Raw genomic sequence first — 18,854 nt, 5'->3', positions numbered from 1 at the left:
TGGAGGGGATGCGCGGCTCGGGCGGCTCAGCGCTCCGGGCTTGGACATTGGTGTGCACCGAGGGGCACCGTGTGAGCTGTGAGCCGAGGGGTGCGTTTGTGTGTGCGTGCGCGGAGGAAAGGGCGATTAGTCAAAACTTTTTTCTTTTTCTTTTCTCTCTCTCTTTTTTCTTTTTTTTTTTTTCTTTTTTTTTTTTCTTTTCCCCGAGGAGGCTGCTGCAGGGTTGCCTGGCATGAATGAGATCAGTTTTCAGGGTTTTTCCAGGGTGACATTTACTCTGTCTGTCTGAGCAGGGACTGTCTCTATTTAGCTGATATGTTTGAGCTAATCCAATTATTTTCAGACTGCTGCACGCGACAGTTGCATTGTTTATCCAGCGCCAGGAACTTTAATAGAGTCCGGATGCGGTTAGAGTGACAAAAAAACCCAGACCTGTATGTTTTGTACATGAAAGCAGGAGAGAGAGAGAGATGGAGTGAAACAAAAGAGAGGGACAGAGACTCAAACAGCCCCCGAGCGGCTGCCCCGTTTAACCGGAGGGGAACAAAACGACGCGGGTATTAACGGGAGCAGCTCCCCGGTGCGGCCCGGGTGCTGTGCCGGGGCAGGGGCCGCTGTGCTGCCCCCCCGGTACCGGCCGACCGGTGCTGTGCTCCCCCGGCCGCCTGCTGAGCCGCAGCTCCCGCCGGGGCACCGGCTGCGCGGTATTTTCAAACCGTCCTGCCCCCCACCCCCCCACCCCGCCTCTTGTTTTCCTTTTGCCACTTTCTGTTACTTTACCTTCTAGAGAGACATCTGCGGTTCGTGATAAACCAACCCCGGCAGCAACACCTTTTTTTTTTTTTTTTTTTTTTTTTAAGTTGATTTCTACAAGCTGGGAAGCTCACAGACAAAGAGGGTTTAGTGCTGGAGGAAAAAGAGGGAGGGGGTGTTTTTGCAGGATGAAAGAAGGAGAAACCGCTGCAAATGTATTTTAATTTATTTTTTAATTTTTTTTTCGTTGGGGGGGTGAGAGGAAAGGGGTTTGGTGCAAAGGCTCTGGAAAAACGGTTGCCGTTTGTGGTTAGGGCGCGGATGCCTCTTGCTCGAATGCAGCACGGGCTGGGGCAGCGGGGAGCCAGCTCTGTGCTCTGCTTTGGCCGACTGAGGTCTTCTGCTGTTCTCAGCTGGGCTAGGAGTGTCATCAGGTGCAAGACACTTCCCCCCCCCCTCCCCAACCCAACCCCCCAACAAAAAAACACTCAACTCTCTGAAAGTAGCTGAGAGACATGCCCATACCCCACCTCACCCCAGTTCCCTTCTCCAAGCTGGGAGCTGGTGGGCTGGGGGAGATCCCCCCTCAATAACTGGGGAGAGGGTAGAGAGGTGCCAAAAAAGAGAAGGAGGGAAAGACCTTAACTGGAGCTCAGGCAGGCTTGGGGCTGTTTGGGATCCCAAATATCAGGGATGAACCATCAGGCTGGCAGATGAGCTGGGGAAACCAGAGAGGTTTCTGTAGTTGGGTGGTGGAAGCTTGATTGCAAATCAATCGATATTGGCAGAGTGGTTGTGTATTGGAGGGGCTGGGGATGTGTTTTAATTGTTGATCTGTCATTATTCTGGGGATCGTTCATGTAGTTTGCCCTGAGGTCCAAGGAGGAGGCCCTCCAGGCTCATGCAACCCCCTGGGAGCTGGAGCAGTGCTCCAGGCGTGATGCTGGGGCCCTCATACACATCACAAAGGGGAACGTGAACGTGGACTTACATTTGGTTTCCATCCATCTCGGGGTAGGGTTGGGGGCTCCTTGCAAAGCCTGGCAAAATGTGTTTGGTCCACAGGACAATGTGCAGTCTGGAGGGCTGTAGAAGCCCTTCACCCAGAGATGAGGGGGAATTTTCATCCCCCCCAAAGGCTGACAATTTGGAGGGACCTGCTAGAGGGGTGAGAGCTTCTTTGGCAAGACTCTCAAGTCACTGTGCAGTTTGGCTTGTCATCATCCCTCTTTCCTGCTGCTGGGACATGGGCCTGATGCTGTCTGTGAGGTGGTGTTGGGGAGGGGGGCAGGATCAGGCCACATCAGGCTCCCCTCATCCCTGTGCCAGGGATGTCTCTCAGCCATGACCTTGGGCCCTTGCTTGGCCATCCTGAGCTTGGAGAGGACTGGCAGGGTCTGGCATGACAGGGTCTCTTGGGGGGTTGTTTTTTCTTTTTTTTTTGGGGAGGCCTTCCCCAGACCCTTTCACGTCCTCTTTCCTTAAGTGAACTATGTGCTCTCTTGTTTCCAGAAGGCAGGGAGTGTGTAAATTGTGGGGCTACCTCAACCCCTCTGTGGAGAAGAGACGGCACCGGGCACTATTTGTGTAACGCCTGTGGACTCTATCACAAAATGAACGGGCAGAACCGGCCCCTGATCAAACCCAAGAGAAGGCTGGTAAGTCACCTTTTTTTATTTTTTTTTTCTTCTGAAACTTTTGCTTCTTGTCTGCAGCTCAGGATGAACAGGGAAGCTCAGCCAGCTCTGAAACCGGGTGCCTACTGTGTAAGAGGGCTGGGAGGGGGGATGCTCGGAGAGGTGCTCCCAGCTGCTACGGGCCTCAGTTGTCTGGTTCTCTTACGAACTGCAAAACAAGTTAAAGAACCAAGATCCAGGGCTTCTGGCAAACCAGAACTGAGCTTTCTTACAGGTCACAATGAGGCAGATGCCTCCACATAGTGCTTCTGGATGGTGACCCAAGGATGGTGGTTCTTCCCAGGGGCTAAGGGCAGAGTAATCATTTCCTAGTGACCAAAGAGATTATCAGGAGCACAGGATTTCTCCTGGGCTCTCCACACTGCTGCCCTCCCCATCCCAAGTGCATCTCCATGCCCCTTCGCTGGCAATGTGGTGGAGGGAGGACCCAAGCTGGGTATCGGGTGCCACTGGGGCATCAGCTGCACCTTGGTCGTGCAGAACGCTTGGCTGGTGGTCCTGGTGCCACTTGAATGTGGTGTGGTTGTTTGTACCTAAGCCGTGTGGCTCTCAAATTGTGTCATTCTCCTCTGAGCTGGTGTGAGCAAGGATACAACGTAGGGGATGACAAAGCCTGTGGAGTGCACAAAGCTGGGCATGTGCCCAGGGGTGCGCAAGTTGGAGGAAGATGAAATGCATGGGTAAATATTTGAAATGATAGTTGCAAGCCTCACGACGGTACTACGTACAGGCAATACGTTACACCATCCCCAGCGATCCATTTGTGAATTTCCCTACAAGCCACAAAAAGGTCTGGAAGTTGTGGGCATGGCTAATAAATGCATTGAAGTATATTTGGCAAATAATCAGGCAAACCACAAGGGGAAAAAATATATCAAGTGGGGGAAAAAAAATATGTTCCCTGCTTGGGAAGTTATTGAGTGTTTTGAATTGAAGTTAGTTTGATTTCATTAGGATTAAAGCTGTGGACAGGCTCCTGGGGGCTGCTCAAAATGCAGAGGAAAAGTAGCTCTCACCTCTCTGCAGAGTTTCAGAGCTGATGGATGGATCCAGCCAGTTTCATGAGGCTCATTCCCAGCATGGCCGGATACTGCAGGCAGGAGAAAGGCAGTTCATTGGCCTTGTGTTCCCTGTGAAGGTGCTCACGGCCTTGGGCTGGCAACTCTTGGGTGTGGATTCAGCTTCCTCACCTGTGAGATGCCTGCAGAATTGGACTGGCTTTACTCCCACAGGCACTGGGAAGCACTTACAGGATACGGCCCAGGAGGGGTTACGCTGCGAGGGGCAGTGGCGTTGGCTTTGTCTGGCCGTGCGGGTTTTGGGGAAGTTGTGGGTTTGCTCCTCTACACCGAAACTTCCCACAGGCAAAACCTCTCTGTGCCTTCCTGTACAGGCTTTTCCCTTACAGGAGAATGTTGGTCTCCCTCATCTTTCATAGCCTTGTTAGAAAAAAATGGAAAGGCTTTCTAGGGAGGGAAGTACAATCTGGGATTTTTATTTTTTGGGGCAGCTCTCTTGTACTCTTCTCCTCCTGCCCTGACCCTTCCACCTTGAACACACGCCCCTCGTTTTCTGTTTTATTTTCCCCCCCTCCTCGTTCTCTCTTTATGTGTAAAGTTAACTTCCTAGGAAAAATCTGCCGGATATCTGGGCCCTGGAGATAACTCCTAAACAACAGCTCCGTTTCCCTAGCCCAAACACACAGGAGCTTGAGCGTATCCAAACAAGCGGAGGGGGAGGCAGAATAGGAAAGCGGCTGGAAAGCAGGGGGGAGAGCTTTCAAAAAGTGTCTGATGGAACCATGAAAGAATGTCCCGAGTCACCCTCAGCCCAGCACATGTAAAATGAACTGTATAAATAAATACATTGTAAAAGGTCATTCTTGGGGGAAAAAAATAAGAGAAGGAATGAAAGAAGGAAAATTAGTCTTGCATAATCACTCAAATCCTGGGCATTTTAGTTTAAGTTACAAAAAGTTCCTGTTCTTTGAATGTGGCCTTTGCTAAATGGGAACTTTTGATTTTTCTGTATTTTTTTTTCCTGCACCGCCTGGGGAAAAAAAAAAAGAGAAACATTTCTGATGCTGTTTGCATCTATATTTATTTCCCTTGCTAACCTCCAAAAAAAAAAAAAAATCAGAAGGCACCAAAGCTGGGCCTGCATTTGCCTTTTGTGTGCATAGATGTAGAGGTGTGTGTGCCTGTGGCTTGACTTGATCTTTCCTGACTTGTGAAGGCGAGTGGGCTGTGGAAGGCGGCATGTGTGTGGAGGCTCGGGGTGGGGATCCTGTGTGCACTCCTCTCCTTCTGCCACAAGTTTCATGTGTGACCTTGGGCTGGTTTTGGAGGCTCTGATCTCAGGCACGCTGAAACTAATGAAAAGACTCTTATGGGTGGAAGAGAGAAGGCAAAAAAACCCCTTCAGATGCTGAGAAACCAGCCCAAGCCTTATTAAGTGCAAGGAGTGTCTTTGCGAGGGCTTTGTTTAGGGTAGATGGATGGAGCCTTGCTGGCTGAGGGGGCTCAGACAGCTCTGCTTCATCTTGAGGGGAAGAGGGAAGATCTGGAGATGTTGGCAGGGGGCTCAGGATCAGGCAGGTGGTACCACCCCACCACCACTCTACTTAAAAGGTCTACAGCCCTCTTAGAGACCATTCCTGTCCCCACTGAAGCCAGCAGCAGTCCTGTTACTGCTGTTGCTGAGAGAAAAACTTCCTTTGGATTTTCTTCCATTCCCTGCCCATGTGGATGTAGAGCTCTCCATTCCCATGTCCAGCCGTGCTGATTTTGGAAGGATTATAGCTAATTTCTCGGGAGGCCCATGCATACGCAGTCTTATTTCAGGAAGCTGATGCTTGCAGCTTTGCGCGTACCCCGTGTAAATCCAGACACTGAAAATGTCCCTTAATTGCCTTTATCGGTGCTTTGTACCTCCTGCACCATCCTCAGTTCCATCTCCTCATGACTGCCAGGATTTCTGAAGTTGTGCCCTCGCTCATAGGCAACTGGGCCATGGGGTCTGGTCCTACAGATGATACGGAGCATCCTATTAGTCATCCCATTACTTACATGGCCAGGCTCAGGTCGGCGATTAGCGTCAGTGGATGCCATTGCTGGGAGCTTTTACAAGAGCGTTATTATTCATTGTTTCCTGCCCACTGTCGGTGTCTCCAGTAGAAGCTGGTACAGCATGAAAGGTACAGCTTGGGACTGAAAGAGCACAGAGTTTAAAATATTCAGCTAATGATGCTGAATTTTTGTAGGGGAAACACGGCCGATGGAAAAGGTTTTAGAGAAGACAGTGGATGTTGTGATTTATTCGCTTATTTAATGTCAGAGTTTGAAGGCAGCAAGGTGGTGACCAGACATGTCTTTTAAATGCACTTGCTGTAGAGAAATTGTGATGAGTGCTGTGTAGAAACCCCAAATATCTTCAAAGGGGATGTTTCCCCTGTGTGGGCTGAGTCAAATATCATTGGTTTTTAGAAATTTCCTTAGGCTTGATTTTTGGGTCTGATAAAGGCAAAGCTGCCACCGAGAGACTCAGTCCAGCCTCTGAGCCACCCATGCTGGCTGTGGGGAGCCGGGGGGGACAGGAACCGCAGACTTGTCCCTCTGGTCTCGTCAAGAGTCCAGCTCTGCATGTGGTTGTGTCTGTGTTGCTTTTGAAGCGTGTGTCTTATTGGGCTGATTTTGTCGGGAACCAAATCTGGGGCCATGGCAGGGTCTGGAGGAGAGCAGGACCGAGGAGTGTGTGCACACATCTCTTCAGGGCTCTGTTGCTCCTGGTGGGATGCTTCAACCTCTGCCAGCGCTGGCACTTTTGCAACCAAAGACCCATGTGCGGTTCCCAGCTCCTGCTTGTCACCAGTGTGCAGAAGTCAGCTCAAGGCCTCCTCGGGCTTGAGATCTGCTCATTCCAGCATGGTTTATGGTCAGGCAAAATGGAACTGTCCCCACGGGCAGCTCGTGAGAGCCCCTCGCTGTCAGATCAGATGCCCTGTGATGCTTCCTAATGCTCACAAGCATCGTATTATTTATTTTTTAGACAGCCCTTTTTGTCTAATTAAACGAAAAAACCCACCCCTACTCTATCTAAAACAAAACCAACCCGTCCTCTCTCCACCTACGCCGCATTCAATTATGATTAAAATTGCAACATGACCTAACAAGAGTTGGTATTAACGCTAGTGCTGTGCCAGTGTCCATGTTTGCATTTTGGGTTTGTTGTACGATATCCAAAGATGTGTTTTTGTTGGGTTTTTGTTTTTTTTTTTTAAATGTTGGATGTGCTACAATGTGCGGCTGTGTGGGGTGAGGGGTAAATTTGAAACAGTAAGAGCACAAAAGAGAGCATTAAAGGCTCAGTTCTGCAAGGTGCCAAGCATTGCTATGATCTGGCAAATCGCTTAAGCACATGTTTTAACTTTAAGCACATGAGCAGTCCCATTGAAAGCAATGCATCGGGATGAAATCAGAGCTCTGGGACTGTGTCACATTGATGAAGAAGAGATAGGACGGGGATCTAAAGGTCTTTTTTTTTAGGAGCTGTAGGCACTTGCACACACGCAAACATGCATATGCATTCACATAGAAGCTTGCAAACTCCTTTTCCTCCTTCAGTGGCAGAAGGACAATTTGTTTGCTAAGGTTACAGTTTATAAATGAGAAGCACGAATTCATGCATGTGAAAAAAGAGCAACATTGCTAAATCATTATCACAGCTAAGAAAGCTTCTGTATACACCTTGACACATAGACTTTTTTTCTTGTTCCTTCCCCTTTATGAAATGGTAAATTCTTCTTTCAAGCTCATTACCAATCCTTAAATAAACATGAAGGTTTAGGCTGCAAAAAGGTGTAATTAAAAAGTTGGGATTCTTGCTCTTTGCCACAGTGTTATTTCCGATCTGGAGCCTGTATCCTTTGAAGCTGAGCTGAATTTACGGGACTGGGCTGTGCTTGCGGTTGGACCCGGTGAGCAGCTGCCCACCAAGCTTAGCGTGGGTCTCACCTGGCGCTTGCTGGAGCCGGCGTGACTCACGCCGTTGACTCCAGCAATTTTTGGTTCAGGCCCTGACTGCAGAATTAGACCCCTGGGGGGTCTGAGAGAATTGAGATGGAAAGACATGTTGGCATTTAAATAGTATTTTCCCCTCTGGAATGGGCTGTGCCAGCGCTGCTAATTTTGATGAGTTCTATCAGAGGTTTAGCACTCACTTTTAGGATGCCCTTTGGCACCTGATTCAGTTCACATATAATTTGGGATTAAAGTACCTCGGGGATTTTTTTCACAATTATTATTTGTTCTCACAAGCCAGTTTCTGGAGGCCTCTGCCGATGTGCGTCAGTCTTGCAGGGCTGATGTTTTCTTTCTCAGAAATTTTGCTGATTGCATCTTTTTTTTCTTTTTTAACATGGGTGTTTTTCTCTCCTTCCCTTCCCCTGTCTCTCCCCTCCTTCCCGCAGTCTGCAGCCAGGAGGGCTGGCACGTCCTGTGCCAACTGTCAGACCACCACTACCACCCTGTGGAGGAGAAATGCCAACGGCGATCCCGTCTGTAATGCCTGCGGGCTCTACTACAAGCTGCACAATGTAAGTGTGACTGTAACACTCAATAACCGGCCCTCGGTTTCAGTGCTCGATGGTCCAAACTCTTCCTTGACTTCAGGGGTTTCCAGTCTCAGGTGGTGCTGAGACCTCCTTTATCCCTTTGGGGAACTTGGGGGCTGGAGCGATGAGTCGGCATCCCCTCAAATGTAGTCAGTCCAGCTTGGGGAGGTATAAAACAGGGCTGTCCACGGGTAATGTCAGAGCTTTCCCATGCCTAAGCTAAAAAAGGAGGGGTGGATCAACACAGAAAGACATTATCTGCTGCTGATTGGGCTCAGTGTGTTGGAAAAGACAACACATGGCCCTGCAAGCCGATACCCCTTCTATGCGTAGCTTGGTTCCTCCAGCAAATACAAGCTCTGGAAAAAAAAGCAAAATGTGCCAGCAACTATTTAGACCTTTCTTGGGTTTGTGGCTGCCTTTGTCCTGTCCCTCCACCCGTCCCCGAAGATGATTTATTTAGGTCTTGTGTTTGCCCTGGTTGACGCAAGCAATTCCTAAACCAAAAAAGTCTTGATTTAGTTAGTGGGTTGCAGAGTCTGCTCAACCTGTGATGTGAATTTTAAAGCATCTGTCATGGAAGGGAAGGAGAAATGAAATGAAATGGCTGGCAGATTTAATCTAATATCTCCATGCAAAGCCAGCTTGCAGGAACCAGGGATATGTGCCCCAGGGAAAGACCTAAAGGGATCTGAAGTCTTCTACAGAATAACACTGCTAATAAAGGAGTCTTAAGGCTACTCCTGTTACTCTAATTCCACATGTGGCATTAGAATAACTATTATGCCAGAAGAAGGGAAAGACTTTCAATTTCTCTGCTTTGATATTACTTTTTTTTTTCTCCTAGTGGTCGCTTGCTTTATGTTTGGTTTGGAAATCTTGGGCTATGTTTTGCCCTTCTGTCCACCCACGCAAACACATCAAAGACAGCTCGGGTTTCATGGGGCACCCAACCCTTGTGGTGTCTCAGTCCCTTCCATTTCTTATTTCAAGCTCTTTGGTTTCTTGGGATGAGTAAACAAGTTTGGGTTAAGTAGAAAAAAACCCCACCAACCAGGCTAATTTTTCACCTGTTTCGTGAGAGGCATCTCTCTAGGAAAAAAGGGAAAATGTGTTTACCCTTTAGTGGGCAGGCGTCTCAGCACGTTTTGAGCACTATGTAGCAAACAAATCTTGTCATCAAACTCTCAGTGTGATCACTGCAAACAAAGAGGTTGGACACAGAGTGAAAGCTCTCAGAATACCACAAGAAAATATTCTGTTTGCTATTTCCATGGCAAGAAGGGAGCAAGGTCAGCCAGCTTCACTGGAGGAGTCTATGCCTGTGCAATGTTTTCATTTTGGCTTTGTAGCCACCAGTGGTAGGACTTACATCACGTAGCTTGGGAGACCTATACCTCAGCTGCTCCCCCTGTATCCCAGCAAAGCCCTTTGAAGAAAACGAGCTCTTCTCAGGTGCCATGGGCTGGACATGATGGAGATGCCTGTGTTTGGATGAGATGATTTGTACCCTTGAAGACAGTGTGGTTTCTCCCCATCACTACAAAAGGTGGCAGGATGATGAGTTCAGATGTGTCCACCTGCACTGTAGGTGTCTGGCTGGAGGAATCCCCCCTAAGGCATCTAGAATGGTGTCTGGGTGCCAAGCCTCTCCAGAAATGTGCCTGCAAGAGCACATCCTTTTCTTTTTCACACTGACATTGTGAGCCTTGTTGGCCTGAATTGACCCCTAGATCTACTGTTTAGGGAAACTCTGATCCAGCTGTGAAATTGGTGACATGAGGCAGGCCTTGAGCACATTGGAAACGTTTTCCTATTCATTAAAAACACCGACAGCTGCTTAAAAGCTCAGCACAGCTACTTACCAAATTCAAGTAGTATCTTGCCTTATGAGCAACTCCATTAACAGGACCTGCTTAAATGAAACCCCTAGAGGACTGAGATACTCTGTGCAGCAATATAACTAGGCAAAGATACTAAAATCTGGCTATGAGTGGCCAGATCTTTTGTGTTTTTTTTAAACTTTTTTTTAAGATGATGCTTAGCTATGACTGTGGCGAGAAACAGGGAACATCGCAGCTGATGGTCCTTGAATGTACCACCCTCAGCTTTAAGGACCCATGACAACTGAGCATCGGAGCATTATTTTGCATCCCAGCTGGCTTTAGAGACTGTGACTGTGAAGGCCACATAGTGCTTCAAAAGCCAAATACAAGTTTTTTGTGACCAGTGGTAAGGTGGGGGTAGCTTCATGGAGATGCCTTCTCTTTTTGGCTGCTGGGAGGCAGGACCTAGGGAGCTGGGCTAACTGCCTGGTGAATGGCATCAACATCGTCCTTTCACCAGCTCAAGGCAGGGAGGAAGTTTTAGGGGTGACAGGTGGGCAAAGGTCCTTGGCTGGTGCAAATTGGTCTGGTTCGTTTGCCTGTTTGTGTAGGCTGTAGTCTCACTCCCTGTGTGTATCTTGTCTGCATCAGTTCTCCATCAGGAGAGGTGTCGGAAATGGAGAGGCTCATCGTAGCATGTCCCTCCCAAGCAGCTGAGTGTCTGCACAGATGTTGGGTCAATGCCAGTGGAAAATCTTTGGATGCTTGGAAGATGCCTTAACCCTGTTTCAGACTAGGGTGTAGCAAATTCCTGGCTACCTTTTTATCCCTCCCCCTGCCCCCCCCCCCCCCTTTTGTCTTTTCTTTGGGTTTATTGACTTTTTCTTGGACTTTCAGATCATTGGGGTATTTTAATGGATTGATCTGAAGATGAAGCTTGCCCCGTTTTTTTTTTTTTTTTCCATGGGGCTGTTTTTTTCATGGGGCTATATCAGTTTGTTTTACTGTTGATTCCCACAGCTTAAGCAAACCCATTTGTCAGTAGGATATAAGCAATAATCATAATAGTCTTGGGGTGCATTTAGTGAAGCTGCTGGCATTTCTCCCACTGACTTCAACAAGAGCCGGCTCCATTAACACCAGTATTAACAATGACTAATATTTCACATTGATACCGTGCCTTTCATCCTGTGGCATCCCAGAGTGCTTTCTAAGATGCAGCCAGCCTGGAAGATTAACCCAACATTGTAATGACTATGTCTGAAGGATAAATCCGCTTCAGTGACAGGACCTTATTGAGGTCAATGGCAAAATCCCATTGTCTTCAGTCAGAGCAAAATCAGACCTATAACATTTAAGACTATCCCCTGGATTTGATCTGTTGAATGTGAAGTTCTCATCCTTGTTATTTCAGTCCTTAGGAGCAGGATGAGCCTTCACTCCCTTCAGGGATGGGTGGGAGTGTACCTTGCTGGAGGTGCACGGCAGACTGGCATGTACCCATAGAAATGAGCGAATTGCCATTGTTTTTGGGAAAAGTCCTCAAAAAAGGCCTCTTTCAGAATATCCAAAAGCAGGGCTATGCATCCCAAGAGCAGAGCAGTCAGTATTTTGCATATGTTAAAACAAAGAACATAATTCATGCCCATAATTAATTGGCTCCATCTGAAATTAATGAATTTCATATACATGTGTTGGGCTGGTTTAATTTTAATTTAGCATGTGTTTGTCATTTTGATCACAATGAATTTTCATGGAGAAGGTCTTCCCTCCGGGGGCTTGTTTCTCTACCCCAGAAACAGAGATGTGTCAATGGTTTTGGTGTTTTGGGGACCACTTTAACTCTGCTGTGTCTGGCCTCTGAAGCCACTGGAAAAATTTCCCAGCTCGCTGCTGTTGCTGTGCTGGTCTCAGTCCTCTTGATGCTTATCTGAGTCCTTATCTGTTTGGCACTTGGGTCAGATACCTGCTAGGAGGGTGAGACCAGGTACACCAGGATGATGTGTCCAGCTAACAGCTTGGATGGCATCTCTGACCCCAGTTGCAGGGGTTGGCCATGACTTTGTCACCATCCTGAGTGAAACTGGTATTCCCATTCTTAAGTTTCACATCAAATCCTGGCCTGCACCGATCTGTCCTTAGCAATTGAGTGAAACATGAGAGACGTTGCTTTGGGGAAGCGGTCACTGTCCTACAGGACATGACACCAAGCAACACAGGATCAGGACCCTGTGCTTGCTCCAAGAGCCAGTACTGTCCGGGTCCCAGCACCAGGCTAGTGTCACTTTGCCACCACCAGCTCCTGAGCTGCTTCCCCTGGAAATCAATTCTGGCTGCCCCTGAGTCTTTGTGTCACGATGCAAATCCTTATTAGGAGCTGGGGAGGCTGGGGCTCATGTGTGCCTCCCCAAATCTAAGCTGGATTCATCTGGTTGAGACTTCCAGGTCTCCTCTAGCACCATTATCTGGTGGGGCTCAACTTGGGGCTTCCTCCTGGCTTTGAACCCAGGCAATACATCCCTGCTAGCTGACCTAAAACAAGCCAGGCAAAGATCTCCCATCCCAGCCATCCAGCTGGAGCAAAAGGCCTTTCTTGTATGTGTATCCCTGTTCCCTCAGGGAGGACAGGAAGCCAGGGAGGTGGGTGATGTTGTATTTAAAACACATGACATTTGAGGTTTTTGCCTGTTGCTGCCTCAGGGCTGTTGTTGGGCTGCACATGGGCAGATTCCTCCTTCCTACCCTCAGCTGCTGGCAAGCGGGGCTGCTCCCTCCGGCTCCCTTTATCCAGAGGTGGAGGAATCAGCCTTTTGTTTGCCCATTTTTAGGATGAGATGGATTTTCCCATCACTGCTAGTACAGAGAACTTGGGGTCACTAATTCATACTGGGATGACAAACTTTGGGATGCCTAAACCAAAGCAGATGAGCCTGGTCCTTGCTCTCCCCCTGCCTCTGTCCCTGCCTGTAAGAGGGAGCTATTGTATCCCTGCCTCCCTGGGGAGAGAAATCCATGAATGATTCCTATGCTGCTGGGAAAGGCACCAGACAGTGCCTGACAGTGGCTGATGAGCAACAAGTGAAACTTTGCTGTGATCAGGAAGAAGGGAGTGTGCTGTCCCTTGAGCTGATCTAAGATCTTATGGGTGAAGATCTGCTCAGGACCCTTGCAGGAAGATCTTTCTGTTGTCCTTCACTGGGGCTGAGACAGCAGTTCCTGGCAGACAGCAGATCCATTTCCTCCACCTTTTCTCCCTTTTGAAGTATATTCATCAGCACTGTTGGTTGCCCACATTTATTATGAAAAGTGGTATTCAGCCCTGCGGTGGTTTGCTGGGCTCTCCTGCCTTCTTGTATGGGTGAAATTCTGCAGAGGAGCCAGTGCAAAGACCTATATAACACCCCATCTAGACTCCCAAGTCCAAATTTTTAAGGATGTTTAAGGATATTGGATGCATAAATCCCTTCCCAAGGTGGTCTTTGGGGTTTTCATGACACCCGTGCCCATGCATGCTGTAACGCTGACTCTCCATGCAGTAATAAGAGTTTCTTACAGGAGGTCCAGAAGACCTTTTTGCTACCGTTTCCTAACCCCGATGGGTGTACGGGTGGTCACTGCTGCTGTGTATATCCATGCAGGAGAATTTAATGCTTAACTTTCCTACAGATATGTCTGCATGCAGGTAGAAAATGCTCTGCTGGGCAACACAGATACCTGTTTCAGGCTCCTCCAAAACCCTGGAAGGCTTTAGAAGTAAAATCAGATTGGCTAAAGTAAACCTGAAAGGATGCTCAGAGCAAAATCTTTCAAAAGAGGAAAAATAATACAAATACCTGTCCCTTTTGTGAATAATTTGTACAGCTCCCTAAAGCTGCTGTGAAAGTTTGAGACCCCTTGTAGCACTGAAATCCCAGCAGCTCTTGCCGCTAATGGTTTTAGATCAGTCAGGAGGCCTCAGGGTGAGATGGTGTCTGTGGGGAATATTTCAAGGTGATAATGATTGGTTTCATTCCTAAACACGGTGCAATTACCTAATGTGCAGATAGTTGAAATTTTTCAGTGGCTGCAAGTTATTCGGGTATGTTTTGCTCCTGTGCAGTTCTGCCAGCAATTTTCTGTCATCTCGTCTTCAGAAGTTTCAACTGAACTTGGGATTTCCTGGTGGGATCTGAATTTGGGGATGCGGGGGAGAGGTTGTGTAGCCGTGGCATGCGGGGTGTGCAAGGGGAGGAGGGGGACTGGTGGCTGTTCGGCTGGTCCTGGGCACATCTCCAGGACTGCTGGGCATGGGGTACACAAATCCCACAGTGATTTGGGGAGAAGGGATGGAAGCACAAAAAAAATAATTGATTTTTGTTTAGATTAACAGACCCCTGACTATGAAGAAAGAAGGAATTCAGACCAGAAATCGAAAAATGTCTAGCAAATCCAAAAAGTGCAAAAAGGTCCATGACAACCTTGAAGACTTTCCCAAGAGCAGCTCCTTTAACCCCGCCGCCCTCTCCAGACATATGTCCTCCATCAGCCACATTTCACCTTTCAGTCACTCCAGCCACATGCTGACTACACCGACACCGATGCATCCTCCATCCAGCCTCTCCTTCGGACCTCACCACCCTTCCAGTATGGTCACTGCCATGGGTTAGCAAAAGACTCCCTGCTGAATGCTTACAGTCTCAAAATGAGATTTTACTTTATATACTTGCATTTTTGCAGGCGTGTGGTTATGGGTCTGACGTCCCGAATTGAATGGGAGGGGGAAAAAAAGAATTCAAAAAAATTAAATAAAAATATTATTTGAAGGCGTAAGAGAGAAAAAATAAAAAAAAAACCAGAAAAAAACTACAAAAAGCACAAAAAAGGAAAAAAAAGAAAAAAAGAGAAAAATGTAAAAAAAAAGTTTTAAAAAAGTGATGTTTGCCACTTTTTAAAGGAACTCACTATGGCGTCTATGTATTCTTACCCACTGAATCTGGATACCATTTGTGAATAAGCCATTCAGAACTTGCATTCCCTATTGGACAGGATCTCTAGTGCTGTGAAAAAAATAATAAAATAAAATAAAAAATGCTGAACATTGCATATAACTTATATTGTAAGAAATACTGTACATTTGAGGAAGACTTTATTGCATCTGGAGAGCTGTAAAGAAAAAGGCATGAAGGACTCAAAGAGTTTTTTTTTAAAGGAAAAGAAAAAAAAGAGGACGGGAGGACAATTTAAAAACCAGAAAAACAAACAATGCAGACCAAGAGGAAACGCGGTCTTACAAACAAATGGACCAACTGCCAGTCATGTCTTCTCCTTTTATTTTATTTTTATTTTGGTTTTTTTGGTTGGTTTTTTTTTTCGGTTTCTTTTTTTTTGTTTCCGGGGAGGGGGAGGGGGCTGGCTAGAACGGTTTTGATGATGCATTAACTAACTAACTAACTAACTAAATAACTAAATAAATAAAACCTGTAGGGGAGATCATTCATTTCGGGCCATGGGCCTTTTACATAGGAAGTACCAATGGTGTCAGGCAATCAGTGTTAACATGCGGACATTGCCAACAAGGGGTTTTCAGATAGCCATTCTCCAGGTCTATATGCATTGTGAACAAGTTCCTGTAATTGTTGTTTGTATGTATAATTCAACGCACCAAAATAAGAAAGATGTAGATTTATTTCATCCTATTATACAGATTGAATGGTTGTACAAATTTATTTACTGCTAGTGATAAGACCTGCTTTTTTTTGTTTTGTTTTCATATTTTTTCCTCCTTTTTTTTTTTTTTTTGAGAATAAACTAGATTAAATTCTGTTGACTTAAAAGTGTTTTGTGATTGGGGGTGTGAAAGGGAATATGTTTCTTTATTAATTTTTTTGCAGATTTTTTTTTATGGTCTTCATTATGTAGTTACCCCTGGTATGGGAATGTGTGTCTCTGCACTCATGCTGACAGTCAAAGCAGTGTTTGCAGTGGCTTGATAAAAAAAACCAACACAGAACAAAGGAAAAAAACCAAACCCTCAAAAATAAATGGAATGCATGTTAGTATAACCCCACTGTCCTGTGTGTGCTCCCTGTCCCTCAGATTGCAGCCCAACCGCTGTCCCTGCCTGACGTCTGGCTCCCATGTGGGAAGGGTCCCTTTTGGTCTCAGTCAGCCATGGCCACCGTGGTTGTCACCTGTGTTGAGAACAATTTAGGATCGGGATAAGTGCACTGGTAAGGCAGGGTCCTTACGATCCTGGCTACTTTTTGGGCAGTACTAGTTGAGACTCTCGGCAGGAGCTGGAAAAGCGCTTTCTGCTCTGTGCTGTCGGGTACTCAGGGATATCATTTGATGGTCCACAGTTCAGATCTTGATGTGAGATCAAGATGGACCAGACCCCATCCCTATGCTTGGAGGACTGAGCAGAACTTGTTACAAAAGGCTGGATTTGATGGTAGACAGAGGACAGTTCCCCAAAATTCAAAGGCCGTCAGCCTTCCCGCAAGACATTTCTTCAAAATAATGCAATTTGTATTAATAGTATTGTTGTTACTAGCAAATTTTGGCTCTTATGATTTGATTTCTGATGGTTTAATCCTTAGGAATCGGTCCTCCTTTTAGTCTTCAGTATTTAGTCTTCCAGCTTCTTCATACTATCATAAGGGCTGGGCATTTACTTTCCAAATGAAGGGTTAAACTTATTGCCCCCCTCCATATGCTGGGGATTTAAGCATGACATGGTAAGACAGAGGCTGCCAAGGCTGTGAGAAAGTGCTTAAAAACCCCAAACACAAAAAACAACACCCAAATGTAAAAACCTCAACAGATGTGACCTGCAAATGATTTTTTTTTCCTTTTAATGTGGGATGAAATAACTGAGTTCTTTCACCCAGAAATATGTACACTCCTGCCTTTTAGGAAATATATCACCATATCTGTCAGATGCTATTTTGAACCCATTTCTCTTGAGTGATAACTGGAGGGGGTAACAGTGGCATGGCCTAATCTTCTTCTGCAGGACGGCTCACATGAGTAAGGATGTTTCATGTAAGAAAGACCACTTTGAAACTTTCAGGGTGATTATACAGAGGTCAAGTAGTCATTTGATTTGGGAATGGGGGAGGAGGGGAAGAGGATTGACCTTTAATTGGGTTTTTTTCTGCCCTGCTTCAAAATGAACCTAGTTAAACTATGTCTACCATAACGGAGGATTTAGCAGATGTAAGCGGAACAGGCAGTAATCGGTTTGTAATGTTGTATATTCTTTCCTTTTTTCTCTGTTGACAAAAATGTGTAAAAAAAGTCAGAACAAATGGCATACATTTAAAATCTTATGTTAATCACCTTTCTGCTTTCTCAATGAATATTTTAAGCATAAAGACTAAATGTTGAAATAAAACAGAATGAAGAATTACTAAGATGCAAATGGAGATCTTGTTGGCTCCTAATTAATCATCTGTGAGCTATAAGGCTATTTTCAATTAGTCTAACAAATCAAAGGAAATAATCATCTTTGCTGATGTTAAGCTTGAGAGATTATTATTTTTTAATTCGTGATGCTACAACCTTTCACTCCTTTTGCTCATCAACAGATTGCAGTTGAACTAAGATTGATTCCAGGACCTCAGCAATGGTGAAAATTAGAGGAGGATTCGCACGGCAGAATTTTGCACTCATCCATTATTGTGTTTTTCTCTTTCCATTTGCTTTAGAGGGAAGCAGCTCCTGAGTTTCTTGCTCTATTTTTTTTCCTAAAAACTGGAAACACCTTCTTCTTGCAGTTTCCTTCTGATGTGGTTTCATAGGCCTTAGGGGCATCAAGTGAGATGAATCAGGGTTAGGGCCAGCTCAGAGAAGGAGCATCCTGAGAAGGACACAAATAGAGACTCTCTGTCTTCAGGTACTCTAGGAAACATCTACAGTTTGTCTAGAGTTCTACATCAATTACCTTATATTCTGATGTCAGGAGCAGAATGAATAGGATCTCTCATATCACATAACCCCAGATTAATGCCCAAGATGCAAAATTAGCATGAGCAATCTACTAGTTTCTCATTTATGTTTTCTTTTTTTCTTCTCCCAGAGCAAATATTTGAGAATTTTAATGTCTTGAAGGTTTGTTCGTTTTTATTATGGTTTTTTGTTTACTTTGTTTTGTTTGCTTGGTTTTTTTTGTTTCTTTCCTTCCCTTTAACACATAAGAAAAATCTGGTTTACAGAAAAGGCCAAGAGCCATTGTTCTTGGGCAAACACCTTGGGAATGTCAGCTCTGCCTTTCTCTATTTCTGAAATTTCAGGGAAGAGCTGATGATAGGCGGGCTGGAGCAGGAAAGCCCTCTGAGCCATGTCTCTACTTCAGCCATATATATTGTGCAGAAAACACCATGGAAGTCATTAGTGGGTTCAAATCTTATGGTCTTCTTGCAGGCAAAATATCTTCTGGGAATTTGAATGAGTAAGCTGCTGTGTTGATGTGACCGTGGTAACTACATTTTACTCACCATCCAAGCAAAAGTCCATTGACATCAGTGGAAAGACTCCTAATGAGTAATGCACTAAGACTTGAATCAAGACCTCCTAAGTACTAACTTCAGTGTTATCACCTTGATTTATCTGCCTTAATTAACTTTTCAGCTGCATTGGTCCTGTGTGCACACAGACACACATGCAATATTGAAGGGATATTTTCAGGAATTACCAAGCCCAGTCCTTCAACATTGAAGAAACGAGAAATGCTGTTAATTAACACAATCTTCAAAACTTTGATTTTTCTCCTGTGCATTTGAATTATGAGTTGTCTTAGGATGCATCTAGACCAGACCTGCATTTAGATTCACATTAGCAGTGTGGTTTTGAAGACATTTCCCAATAGTTCCACCTTAGGGTGATGAGATTTTACCTTGGCTTATGCAGCATGGTTTCCTTGGATCCCCCCCTAATGGGCTACTACACTGATGGGAACTCAGGCCACAGCGCCAGGCTAAAACTACC

The 18,854-nt window shown here is 45.9% G+C and overlaps 1 protein-coding gene across 6 annotated transcripts in view; it reads left to right on the top strand.

The window, feature by feature from the left end:
* Positions 1–14,758, top strand: part of GATA3 (GATA binding protein 3) — a 28,645-nt gene extending 13,887 nt beyond the window's left edge. For 3 of the 6 annotated variants that reach the window (XM_037389859.1, XM_037389858.1, XM_037389860.1), the window contains exons 4-6: positions 2,266–2,411; positions 7,918–8,043; positions 14,249–14,652. In XM_037389859.1, coding sequence (XP_037245756.1) covers positions 2,266–2,411; positions 7,918–8,043; positions 14,249–14,533 — 557 coding nt within the window. In that variant the 3' untranslated portion in view covers positions 14,534–14,652. Of the gene's footprint in view, positions 1–2,265; positions 2,412–7,917; positions 8,044–14,248 lie in introns of all 6 variants that reach the window. The other 3 variants (XM_037389864.1, XM_037389862.1, XM_037389861.1) reach the window with 2 other exon arrangements.
* The last annotated feature ends 4,096 nt before the right edge of the window (positions 14,759–18,854 follow it).

The sequence above is a fragment of the Falco rusticolus genome, chromosome 5 (genome assembly GCF_015220075.1).
Source record: "Falco rusticolus isolate bFalRus1 chromosome 5, bFalRus1.pri, whole genome shotgun sequence".
Classification (NCBI taxonomy): Eukaryota; Metazoa; Chordata; class Aves; order Falconiformes; family Falconidae; genus Falco; species Falco rusticolus.
This window is presented reverse-complemented; position numbering and strand designations above follow the sequence as displayed.